The sequence below is a fragment of the Pseudophryne corroboree genome, chromosome 1 (genome assembly GCF_028390025.1).
Source record: "Pseudophryne corroboree isolate aPseCor3 chromosome 1, aPseCor3.hap2, whole genome shotgun sequence".
NCBI lineage: Eukaryota > Metazoa > Chordata > Amphibia > Anura > Myobatrachidae > Pseudophryne > Pseudophryne corroboree.
The window spans coordinates 521,483,410-521,496,760 of record NC_086444.1 but is presented as its reverse complement, the minus strand read 5'-3'; the positions used below and the strand labels follow the sequence as shown (position 1 = coordinate 521,496,760).

The 13,351-nt window shown below is 41.7% G+C and overlaps 1 protein-coding gene across 8 annotated transcripts in view; it reads left to right on the top strand.

Moving 5' to 3' along the window:
- The window catches only part of RFX3 (regulatory factor X3), a 522,624-nt gene that overhangs the window by 490,469 nt on the left and 18,804 nt on the right, over window positions 1-13,351 (top strand). For all 8 annotated transcript variants that reach the window (XM_063913967.1, XM_063913966.1, XM_063913963.1 and 5 more), the window contains 5 exons: window positions 2,193-2,308; window positions 3,977-4,131; window positions 8,605-8,702; window positions 8,803-8,952; window positions 10,636-10,844. In XM_063913967.1, the coding sequence (XP_063770037.1) occupies window positions 2,193-2,308; window positions 3,977-4,131; window positions 8,605-8,702; window positions 8,803-8,952; window positions 10,636-10,844 (728 nt within the window). The remainder of the gene's footprint in view (window positions 1-2,192; window positions 2,309-3,976; window positions 4,132-8,604; window positions 8,703-8,802; window positions 8,953-10,635; window positions 10,845-13,351) is intronic.

Here is a 13,351-nt window from a genome sequence, read left to right as displayed (position 1 = left end):
ACAGAGTACTTGGAACAGTTCAGTGTTTCACAGGAGGGGTTTGTAGTACAAAGACCGTACTAGACAGAACCATGGTTCTTATACACTCAAATAAATGTATATGGTACTTTGAACCATGTTCACTGGAAGGATATTGTCCTGTTCCAGTTTGTTGCTAGGCCTATTGCCATGAGGTAGCAAAATATGTGTCCTAATAGAACTGTCTGTCTTAGTTTATAGCGAGGACAGTAGCTACTGCACTAGTTAAATAGTGCTTACTTTTACTTTGTGCTGAATGCTAGCCTCCATACAGTAAATCACTGATCTGTCCTGTTGGTCCCCTCATCTTCTGCAGTGTAGTCAGGCCTGCAGCGAAGAAGTTTGGACATACTGTAAGGGTGAAGCAGGTGCACATAAGATGAGTGACTAGAGAGAATGTAATAGTAAATCACTCACACGTGTTTCCATTCTTCTGAAAAAGCCCTAGCATTAGCTTATTATGGTGACATCTATAATGGTCTGCATTCTTACTGTTCTCAAGTTCTCTGACAATTTCCAGTCCATTGCATTTAACACAAAACACCTGCATGTGAGAGATACTGAATTACATGAGACAGACAAAAATCATCTCAATATAAGCAGTATAGGTTGCATGGTGTGCTTGGTTTATGTTCTAAACACAGGATTATAGTGGAGGTGTCTCATAAAGAAGTTCTTTGTGCTTAGGAGCGAATGGCTCAGATGGTACACGGCATTGGAAGCGTAAGGGGAAATTATACTAAGCTTCGCGTTGATCCGAGTATAAACATACTGGGCATTGCTTGGATACTTGAGAGTTTTTCCTGATCAAACACTCAAATTTACTAAGAATTGTGTTTGATATAATCGTGTTTTCCGGTGGTCTGTGCAATCACGCTTAGTCTTGTGCGAGTTCATTTGTGTTGTGCCCAAATTCTAATCACCTGTCATGTATGAGGGTCCCCTACGTAAAGTTTTTTCCGTATTTGTAGGACTAGGGCCAGCTCAAAGAGCTCTGTGCTGGTTATCCTTTTTCTTCGGGGGAGGGGGGGCGGGGGAGTAATGCATTTTGTTTTTCTGATATTTAACACTTTCATTATATTTACACACAGAGAAACCTGCACAGATCACACTGACCTGTGCAGGCTTCTGCAAACACGCTGCTCACAGGGACGTCTATTTGAAAAGTGGATCTTGTCCTGAGTTTGCTCCATATTTATAAAGACGATTCTTAGTAAATGTTTGTTTTGTATTCTTTTCTATTGAAAGCACAGCTGTAGCAGCCCTCATTGCACCCTTGACTATTCGCCATATTGCCATGAGTAGTGTGCCCGCTAGTGGGCACGTGCGAATAGCACTAAGTCGTTGCCACATGCATACGCATCACGGCAAAGATGAGGGCTGCTACATGTGTACTTGTGGTTGGAGAATGAAGCGTCGGACGTGTCTTGCCGTTTAATTTGCGATTATACTCCCGTGTTTGGCTGTAGTAAATCTCCAAGTTTAAAAAAAGGGCTGAACACGGCAGAATGAAAACTCGGACCAACATGAATCTTTAGCTACACACTAGGCGATATGTCATCCTATCCGACATATCGTTCACATAAGTGCATATCATTAGCAATGTTTTCTGGCCGGCTCTGCTTCATGGCCAACTCTTCTACAGCATGGCAAAAAGTTCTTTCTACTACATCAAACCCTACATCCGGTAGACACAGAAATAATAACTAACCATAAAATTGGGGTGAACTAGAGCAGCACATTACGTTTTAGACCGTGTTTGCACCTGGAGCATGAACTGCATGTACTGAAAGTGTACAGCTGTTAGACATGTTTTGTAGTGCCAGTGCCGTGATTAAATGTATTATATTGGTACTGTATGTGCACATAAAGGTGAGCAGTGTTTGGGAAAAGACAGGTAAGTTTATAATGTGTTCCGTTTTAACAACAAAGACTCACATAAAAATGTAGATGTGATTTATTAGTATTTGAACAATAGATAGTTTAAAATACAAAACCAGCTTTTGGATGACATAAAAGTAGAGTATAGTGGTGCAATTCTGTAAACCAGCTTTTGGATGACATAAAAGTAGAGTATAGTGGTACAATTCTGTAAACCAGCTTTTGGATGACATAAAAGTAGAGTATAGTGGTGCAATTCTGTTCCATACACATTTGTCCCCTTGGTTACACAGGCAATACTGGATGTTGTTGTAAACCTGCAATTTAGCCTGATTGAGAAGTTATGGCAGACCTTCTGGCGCTACTCTCCGTCCTCTACAGCTGATGGCACTACCATTACAGAATCTGGGTAAGGGCCTCTTCACTGCAAGACAGCACTTTCCTGTTCTCAGTATGCAATGTTATCATAATGCTGCTGTATTCTGAACTGCAGAATATATGGAACGCTTATACCATGTTCGCAGGTCCGTATACAACATTGATTCCATGACATCCATGCAATGTTCTTTGATATGTCTGTATATCTTAGTTGAATTGGCATCACTTGTTAATTACTGTGTAATCGGATACTGTAGATTAACATATTCACATGAGCTCCAGGAATGTGGGAATGCAAAGCTGTGTTTTCAGCTACGCACTGTACATCCTTCTAGATATACTGTACTGTATATGGTTGCTAGTGATGGCTGTGCTTTAGACCAGCACTGTGTAATCATTCCCACATCTGCTCTCATATATAGCACAGCTAATAGTATGTGAAGGCCAGGGGAAATTGCATGGTAATGCTGAGACATGTCCTCACACTAAGCATAGGGCTGTATAGAAGATCAGTTCAGCTGCTGGATACAGTGAGCGCCACATCTCTTAGATAGTAAGCTCATTTGGACAAGCCATCATTATTCATTACCTTATGTTTAATGTTATTGTATGTCATTTGTTTGTGTCACAATCTCCTCAAATTTCAATGTATATGTCAGTACTTTATAAATAAAGTATAAACATATTGAGGGTAAAGCTTATCATGCTGTATGTTTCTATACAAATAAAGATACAGATGTGTGCTCGTACACCTAGCCTCAACACGCCATGAGGCACCTAGCATGAGTGAGCCACACCAAGGGTTGTAGCATCTTTTTCACCCAAATGTTCCTGAACCTGTTTCATGAGACTGCCCTGATTAATTTAATATGCAACACTTGTATATCTGTGTGAAACTGAATCTGTATACGAAGCGCAATGGAACTCGGCATGAAAACAAGCCGCACAGCACTTCGCATACAGATTCAGGCTCAGTCATACACAGATTAGTGTTGCAAATCAAATTAATCTGTGCAGTCTTGTGAAGTAGTTTATTGCATTGCGATTAAGATGCACATTAGGGTGAAAAATATGCTTAGCACAAGCCAAGTTGCACATGACATTTTGTGCGGCGAGCAGGAATGTTTTGCGCTACTGCAGCAGTATTGTATGAGGACGCATCAGTAACAAGAGATATTCATAATCATACCCACAATCTACTGGACTGTTTTCTTAGGTAGCAGTACTCGTGATGTTCTTTTATAAAATATGAATTCCCAAATCCATTTCCATTATAACAGAAATGCTTTTTGTCATTTATTTGTGTGACTGTGTTTTGGAAACGTGTCAAGAGATACACCTGTCACTATAATGAGAATAGGAGTATGTTACTGTCTTTTAAGACTTTTTGTTATAGCTTTTGCAGAAAGTACAATAAGTTGGATTGCCTGCAGAGTACCGCAGCTGTTCTGTAATGGAGTTCATTTTGCTTTTCATCATAATAGACCAAATTACACACTGTACCTTTGGTTCTCTTCTAAGTGTAGCTATTGTGCGTTTCCTGCTTATGTTGTTAAATCATTTTTAGGATCAAAATTGGTTTGGAATGAATCAACATAATACTGTCAATTGTGTCTTTCATTCTTTCCTGTATTCCTTAACTTACTGTAATATATCTAATTTTTGTCTGATCTGTTTTCTTCCTATGTTTGTGAGGCAGCAACCTGAGTGAAATGGAAAGCAGACTGCCAAAATCAACGCTGATTTTGCTCTGCAAAAATGAATCTATATTGAAATGGATGTGCAACTGTGACCATGTGATGTACCAAGCTTTGGTGGAGATCCTCATCCCTGATGTCCTAAGACCAATTCCTAGTAAGTGTTACTTCAAGCTTCAGCACACACAGGGGTAGATTTACTAACGATTCTGAAAATGAAAATTAGTGGTGTTACCCATAGCAACCTCCTATCATATTCTGTTTATAATTTTCTAGGATGCAACTGAGAAATGATAGCTAGAATTTCATTAGTTGCTATGGGCACCAATTTTCATTTTAGAAGCTTTAGTAAATCTTCCCCATAATTTAGGTTCTAGATATCTGTATGATCTTATAACAGGGCTGTAACTAGGGGTGTGCTAGCGGTGGCGCCACACAGAGCGCATGGATCTGAGGGCGGCACCGTTGCTGCCCCATAGTCCCTGAATCTTGCTAGTAGGGTGCTAGGGTGTTACAGCGCCATCCTTTAGAACGCTCTAGACAGGCACCCTACAGTCTGTGCAGCCCCCACAGCATCCTGAGGAGACTCTGTGCATTGCTGCACTTACCACCATCGTCGGCCTTGTCCCCTTTGTGATGGCATGACGTCAGGGGGTGTAGCCCTTTTACAGCACTGCCTTATAATGTGCATGGTAGAGGCTTTGTCACATTATCACCTTCCAGTATTTGGTTCGTTAGCTGCTTGGGCCTTCCCAGGAGGGGAGGGGGATGGAACCGGACAGTTGGGCACCTGAAGTGGGGTGCTGGAGCCTAGGTGTTGGAGAACTAGGTTGGTGGAAGGCACGTGTTGGGGCCTTATCCTCTTCAGCATAGGGGACCTGAAGTAGGGGGCCGGGAGACATGTGTCAGGAGCTTGGGAGAGGGCTGCTGACTGTTCGCTGTTGGAGAGGAGAGGCTGTGTAAAGGCAGTCGGTGTGAGCTGATTCTACTGAGCACCTGCATAGATGGACATTAGCAACATTATCTAATAGACAATAAATATAGTATAATAGTAATATAAAAGTCTATTCACGTTTTTACGACCCTGTTGAAAAATGACACTATTCAGTAAGAGTAGATACCTTTGCATCTTATTCAGTAGGTCTGTTTTAAGTCTCAAGGCAATTAAATAAAAGAAATCTGCTTGGGAAACAATTTTGTCACAAGGTAGAACTCCCCCTTTATCAATTATTTAATCAACAGCATTCAATGGTTTCATTGCGCATATGGAATGTAATGCTGTAAGTGACTGACATTGTGAATTAATAGATTCTTGCTGACATTTGCACAGAATATAACAAGAGTAATGTCTAGCAACTGAATTAGCTGCCAACATCATTCCTGTGACTGCTTCTTATTACTTCACAGCACAGCCTGTTCATGAATCCTGCATAGTAGTGTTGTAAAGGTATACAATAGCTCCATTGCTCCAGTCACTCCTGTTTATTTAATATTAAAAGAAACAATCCACCCATGGTAGATCAGTACTAGTACAATAAATCCTGGCTCTGAACCATTTTTAATCTGTGTTTCCTTAGCTGATGCACAGGTATAAAATAACTCATTCAAGGTCTGACTGAGCTGGCACTGTTGCTTGTTCTGGTTCACTAACCAATACTCCTACATAATGCTTGGTCAGCGTGGTCTATTTACGCACTTTGTGTTGCTAAAATATTACTTTATTTTTTTTCTTATGAAAAATTGTACACCATCCATGTCAAAAGCAGGTAATCTTACTAATGGGGATTACAGATAATCTTTTTTTTTCTTCTCCCATGAATGTACTATTTGTGCATAGAGCTTAATGGTTACGATATTTTGTCCTTCCAGTCATTATTGAGCTGCAGCATGTGTGTCTGTGTTCTGCCTATGAGCCAAGCAGCAGGAATTTGAAAGTCAATGTGATTTTCTGAAGAGCAGTAATCCCAAAGAACCTTGTGGCAAACAAAGCTGCTTTCAATTGATGTGTATGTCTGTGTTGCACAAGACTTATTACATGCCGTATAGCACAGAACAATTTGCCGCCTACGGCTTTGCACTACATGAATAAACTTATGACCTTCGCTTGCAGCCACAAAAAAGAAAAGTGGTGACAATTTATTGTTCACCAAATTAATCTGTTACACCCATTGGATTCAACTTATTTTTTGTGTAGTGCACTGCCTTAAAAGTCTGAAGTAAATCTCTCTGCAGGTATTACAGTACATAAGGCATCGCATGCAATTAATTTTCTGAAACAGAGCTTGTGTCTCTGTAAGACCCACTGTCAGACAATCTGCAGCTTAATTGTCTCTATTTACACATAATAGAAATTCTTAGAGGTTGGTATGAACTGACACCCTTAGTACTACTCAAAGGAGGATATTTACAGGGAAAGTACAAATATACAGTAACACCATAACATCTGATTTCTTAACAATTTTAGAAACTTATTAGCACATACCAGTTTGCAAATCAAATGTAGTATGGTACCATAATGGTGGACCTGATTCAGAGATGGACAAATTTTGCTGCGTATGCAACGATCTGCGTTCATCTCTGAATCAGCTCCACTGTACTACATTTGATTAGCAAATTGGTCTGCAAGGATCTGCATCCATCTCCTCACATGCTTGGGGCCGCCAGCACAGGGCAAAGCTGCCGAGCATTTGATGCGACACCTCCCGATGCATCCGCATCGAACTAAGGTTGACCCCTGGCAGCGCAGCCTGGCTGTGCTGTCAGGCAGTCTGCCGACATTTTTTTAATCAGAGCGAAAACACTCCCGTCCCGCCCCCATTCGGCCCACCTCGCCCACAAAACGCTGCATCGACGTCCCCCCTACGGCCGTCTCCGTCAATCACCTTGGACACAAAGTGTAATGTCATGCACGCCCACTGGGGTCGGTGCGCATGCACAGGACAGCCGAATGCAGCCGTTGTGTACAGATGCACTGCTATGTTCGGTCTAATTGACCCCTTGTGTGCTTTATATGCCCCCCCCCCCCCATCCTGTAGATGGGTTTCTTCTATTACCAACCTTTCCTCTTCTCTCTTACCTGCTATTTCTCTCTTTCCCTTCTCTTTCTATTTTCTTCCTTCATCTCCCTTCTCTCCTGTTAGCTGTCCGTCTCCTGTAGAAAAATAGTACCGACAGTACCCTAATGGTAACCATACTTTAGGGCGATCAGCATCATCTCACAATTTCCCCCGCAGTTCTCCGGCAGCACCTAGAGTACGATATTGTTAGGTCAGAAAAGTACCTTAACTACCTGTAAATCACCACTACCCAGATCTCCTGATCTTATGTGCAGCACGTAAGATTAGAGGATCTAGCATGCGACCCGCGGGACTGCGAATCGAATCGTCATCGTTAGTGAAATGCAAATTATTTTCACCTTCACTAACGATATATCAATCCGAGATATCGGGTGCATCAGCGCGATGGTCGTTCTGGTGTGTGGGGGGCTTAAGACTAATGTGTACAACAAAGCCAATAAGCATGAAGCCCTGTGTAATTTCCCCAATAGTTCACCTTAACAGCAGGCCCTGTACACTGGTTTAGATGTCTTAAAGGTGGTGAACAATCTGGGGCATGTGATCTAAATACTGTAATTACCTGTACAATTTATTGTTTACCAAATACATGTACATTTAGTGGCTGTTAGAGCCTTGATGTAGTGGAAACAAGATAATTTAGTATTTATTATTAAGCTGCAATCATAAGATATTTTTTTACTGCTACTTATCAGAGAGAGAGAGAGAGAGAGAGAGAGAGAATCCGTTATTGCCACAATTATGAAAAGAATATGTTGTTGGGCAGCTGGGTCATACTGTGCCAGTCAGTCTGCATGTGCATGTGTATACGTAGCCGATTGTTGGGGACTGGAAACCCGGACTTGTAAATGAGACTTGTCTCACTTTCCTTTGACAGCATTTTCTGGTCAGAGGTACTTATGTGCATCCTGGTTTTTAGAATGTAATGTGTTTCATTGTTTCTCAGGTTTATGATAAAATACTGTAGTGCTAAGATAACCATGCACTGCATTTTTGTTATTTAACATGGCTGATTTAGGCAACATTGCACAGAAACCGCCATTTGCTTGTTGCTCCGCTGACTACACTATAGATATTGTTAAAAAAAAGTAAGTTAATTTTTATAGTTTACAAGGTAGTATTTTCCCAGTGTGCCGTGGGATGGAAGGCTGCCACTTATATATCAGGGCTAGCCAACTGTGGCTCTCCAGCTGCTGTGAAAATATACATGCCGCATTTTTAGCATTCCCTAATAGCAAAACTGTGGCAGGGCATGCTGGGACTTGTAGTTTCAGAACAGCTGGAGAGCCACAGTTTGGCCAGACCTGGTCTAGATAGCAAAAGCTGAGAAATGTAACGGGCTCATTTACATATTTTAGAGGTGAGAGAGGCCAACAAGTAATCATGATTGCTAACCTAACTTTAGCTTAGAGATCATTTTAAAAAGTACTAACAGTTGTATGTAACTAGAGATCATTAGTCATGAACTTGTGCAATCATACTGAGAATCAAACATCTGCATGCTGTATGCTATACAAGGATACTATATTTTGTATTTTTCATCTGCCTTCATTAAGGTGCCTTGACCCAAGCCGTTCGTAATTTTGCAAAAAGCCTTGAAGGTTGGCTTTCTAGTGCCATGAGTAATATTCCACAGAGAATGGTACAAACCAAGGTGAGTGAATTCCTCCACAAAGATTCTGGTGTACCAGTTACCACTGCTTCTGGATTATCAATATATATATACTGTATATATATATTTGTTTTTATAATAGGTTGCTGCTGTAAGTGCCTTTGCTCAAACTCTGCGAAGATACACATCTCTCAATCATTTGGCTCAGGCAGCGCGTGCTGTGCTCCAAAACACTTCTCAGATTAACCAGATGCTCAATGACCTCAACCGTGTGGACTTTGCCAATGTCCAGGTAAAACAAGCAGAATGTAGGTTATAGCAACAAGCCCCTGTCACCATTACTACAATTATTGTGAAAACCATTGTTGAACTTGTGTATTTGCAGATAGAGATGAAATAGTATTAAATGTAATATTATTCACCTCTTTGTAAAAAAAAAAAAAAATCTTACTATAAAGCCCTTAAGCACATACAGATGTGTCCACTTACATCTAGCCTCCTAGCACGTTATACAGCCCGTCTAGTAACACCATGCCGAGCGTCTTTTCATGAGACTTTCTCCATTAAAATGCATCTTATTATTGAATAGGACGCACAAGCAGCTTATACTGATTAAAATTATATGCAGCATGCCTATATTCTGTGTGACCGCAGCTGTATCTGCATACGAAATGCTACGTTACAGTGTTTTCCTAGAAACAATGTAACGTAGCATTTCATATGCAGATACTGCCACAGACGCACACAGAATATAGGCATGCTGCTTATCATTTTAATCAGCAGAGTCTGATTATGCGTCTTATTCGCATATTGATGTGAATAAGACGCATCGATATGCCCGACGTTTACTTACGGAGTTGCACAGGACCTATCAGCTCACTCACGTCATGCATCTCCCGCTGCATGGCAATTGAGGCAAAATGTATGAGGACACATCTGTATGAGCATTGTCTTACAACATAAAGGCCAGTTTTGTTCAGAGAAGTAGATATTGGTTTCATTAGTTCTACTTTTGAAAGCTTTGATCAAAGGTTTGGCCACTGATCACCTACTATGCACCACCCAATATAAGAGGATGGTATGCCAGTGTTCTCTCTCATCTAGTGAAGTAAAATGTCTAATTACAGCTCTGGATATGACAGCTTTTAGGAAGGTAAAATATATGGTTGTAGTTGCAAGTTTAAAAATGTATTTCAAAAACATAAAGTAATACCCTGATTTTAGCATGTATTTACTTACCACATATAAATATTGTATGCGATAACCTTTGTTTGATCAAAGTTTTTCAAATAGATAAATGAAGGGTATAATAAAGCAAAGGTCCCTGACAGCTGTGAGCAGTAGTACTGTATGGGGCCCACACACGGTGCTATCTGTGCTAGGTACAATTTGAGCCTATACAATGTGTGCTATGCGATTTGGACTAAGGGGTACATTTACTAAGTAGTGATAAGAGCGGAGAAGTGAGCCAGTGGAGAAGTTGCCCATCCAATCAGCACTGAAGTAACATCTATAATTTGCATACTATAAAATGATACAGAGCTGTTGATGGGGACATTTTTCCACTGGCTCACTTCTCCGCTCTTATCACTGCTTAGTAAATGTTCCCCTAAGTGGGTTATGCTATCTGAACTACATGCTATTTGAACTACGTCCGATTTTGAATACACTGCAATGCACTATATGCGATGCAGTACAAAAATACCTGCCTGCACATACTATTTTGCCTTGAGATATGTACTAGACGGGAGCACGCATCGAAAGGCAAAATACACACAGTGCTATATGAACTAAACGCGAAGCTATTTGAATTAAAAAGATCAAATAGCATGCGAGAATCGCACCGTGTGTGGGCACCATTACTTTCAGTCATGTGGAGGGGGACTCGCATACTTAACAAACTTGATAATGCTGCTGTATTGATAGAACTGTTGACATGTCACATGGAATGTAATTGTTCACTTGTTTGTGATAGGAGCAGGCTTCCTGGGTGTGCCAGTGTGATGACAATATGGTGCAAAGACTAGAAACCGACTTCAAAATGACTCTTCAGCAGCAAAGCACTTTGGAGCAGTGGGCTGCCTGGCTGGATAATGTGGTGACACAAGCACTGAAGCCGTATGAAGGAAGGCCCAGCTTTCCTAAGGCAGCACGACAGTTCCTGCTTAAATGGTCATTTTACAGGTAACGCTATCATGTAAACAAAACACCTCTTATACCAACATTGCTTTTTAATCTTACAGGGATCAAATCATGCAGTACTTTTATAGTGTTGGCTATAACTCAGGTAATCTGCAGAAAACCCCTTCAGTTAATGGGACTATTGATTGGTCTTATGCATGCACAGTAGACTGGCAGTGGCAGTTATTCCACATCATTAAACAGCAAATAATTGTACAGTTCAAAGTATAATAACCAATATTCCTTCAGCTTATTTCTAATATTTTATTTCATGGAGTGTGGGGTACTTGGCCCTGCCCACAGTGTTTAGGGCAATGACTGGAGAAATCACAGGGCACCTGCATGGTCAGATGCTCGGTGAGACAGAATAGTAGATGTAAGCTGTGATGAGGAGGGGGGAGCAAGTCTTCAGGAACCTGCCAATCATTTTGTTCCCTAAAGATAATTATTTTACGTTTTCAATAGGGTCAGTGCTCAAATGTACATCATGGTACCATTTGTTTCAAATCTTTGGGGGTAGGGGGGGAATGAATATATAAATAAAATATATATATATATAAATATTTTTAAACTATTAAGTAATTTAGAGATTTAAAAAGCCATTGTATCATGTTCATTTTATTTTCATCTGCTATGGTTATGTATGGAAGGGGTAATTTAATTGGCACTTGTATTTATTATTTATTTTTTACATTTCAACTCTTTATTAAATTCTAAAGCAAATCATTCAGACTTTCTCCTTAGGCCAATAAATAAAATGATTTCTCCCACTACCCTGCTTGCAGCGAAAATGATTGACACCCCCCTACTAAAAATGCAAAGCATTGCTCCCACATTCAGACTTAGATTGGAAGGATTGTAAAAGCAAACAAGTTGTTTGTAAAGTTGGGACCTAATGAATGGGAACCACCAATCTAAACGCCAGCGATCACACCCTGAAGTCCTTTGTGGAGTGCACACGCGCACCCAGTGAGATGTGAAAGCATGTCACTGGTTCGATTGCCTCTGCCTGATTGACAGGCTCGTGGGGCATGCCAACGGTGTAACAGCACCGTTTGGGGGGGCGCGCTGTCCGGACAATGCATGCGTGTCCAAAACGTTGCTGAGGCTAGGCTGCGCAGGCACGGAGCTACTCGGCAGGTGCTAAAGGGAGGGCCTGACCTGCGAGGCGGACTAGCCCTGTTCTGGGCGTCCCCGCATGCCAGAGAATCTGATCGTAGATGTGCGACACCGCGTAAGGTCACCAGCTTCATACCCGGCCGCAGATGACTGCCCCCAGCCACACACAGCAGGCTAGATATTCCGGGTCCCGTGTGGAGCAGCGAGTGAGGGGAAGGCAGGAGATCACGCTCTCCATGGTATCCTCCCCTTCCTCTGCCATTTGAGAATGAAAGTGACTGACAGCACAGGACAGCGCTGCTGATTGGTCAGAGCGCGTCCTGTGGGACCCGACCAGTACGTATTTGTGAACACTAGTGCTCCCTGGTTTAGGTGAGCCGCCGGGCTGGATGAAGAGGCTGTGCGGGGCTTATATGGCCCGCAGGCCGGACGTTCCCCACCCCTGGTCTAATGTCTGTAATCCAGACAATCTGAAATAGTAACGATGGGATGCATGAAGTGAAACCTATCTTTAAATACCAATTTAAAGAGATAGGGGGAATTCACTTAGACCTGATAATTTAACGTGTGCAAAAAACAGGAGTGGCCTTAAACGTATTCACACTGTTTAGCTTTGTGCTATTCAATTAGAGACCATTTTTTGCGACCATTATATTATAATTTTTTGGATGTTAACACATATAGGGGGAGATTCAAATGTTTGAAAAGTCAGTTGGGAGTCCGTTTTTTCCTATCTAATAGACAGGAAAAAACAGACACCCAACCGACTTTTCATACATTTGAATCTCCCCCATAGAATCCATGATAAGATCACTGCCGTGATCGTGAAAAATAGACTACTTAACGGGGTGGGGGAAATCGAAGCCTACTGAGGTCCCAAAAAAAAAGCCCAATAAGGGCTGCCAGTGGTATAGCTCTGGGGAATCATTTAGCCCTCTGTAAATTACTGCAACTAATTGAATTCCCCCCATATTATCTAGTGGACAGACTACAGTATTAATAGGCCCAAGTGACTGCATGGTTTTCTGTTGATCCTTTGCCTATACTTTTTCCTAACGTTTGGGAAAACTTACCGTATATACTCGAGTATAAGTCGACCCGAATATAAGCCGAGGCACCTAATTTTACCACAAAAATCTGGGAAAACGTATTGACTCGAGTATAAGCCTAGGGTGGGAAATGCAGCTCTAGCCGTACACAGCCCTCATACTGCCAGATATGCCCCCACAGTGCCAGATATGCCCCCACAGTGCCAGATATGCCCCCACAGTGCCAGATATGCCCTCATACTGCCAGATATTCCCCCGCAGTGCCAGATATGCCCTCATAGTGCCAGATATGCCCTCACAGTGCCAGATATGCCCCCTTAGTGCCACATATGCCCCCCCAAG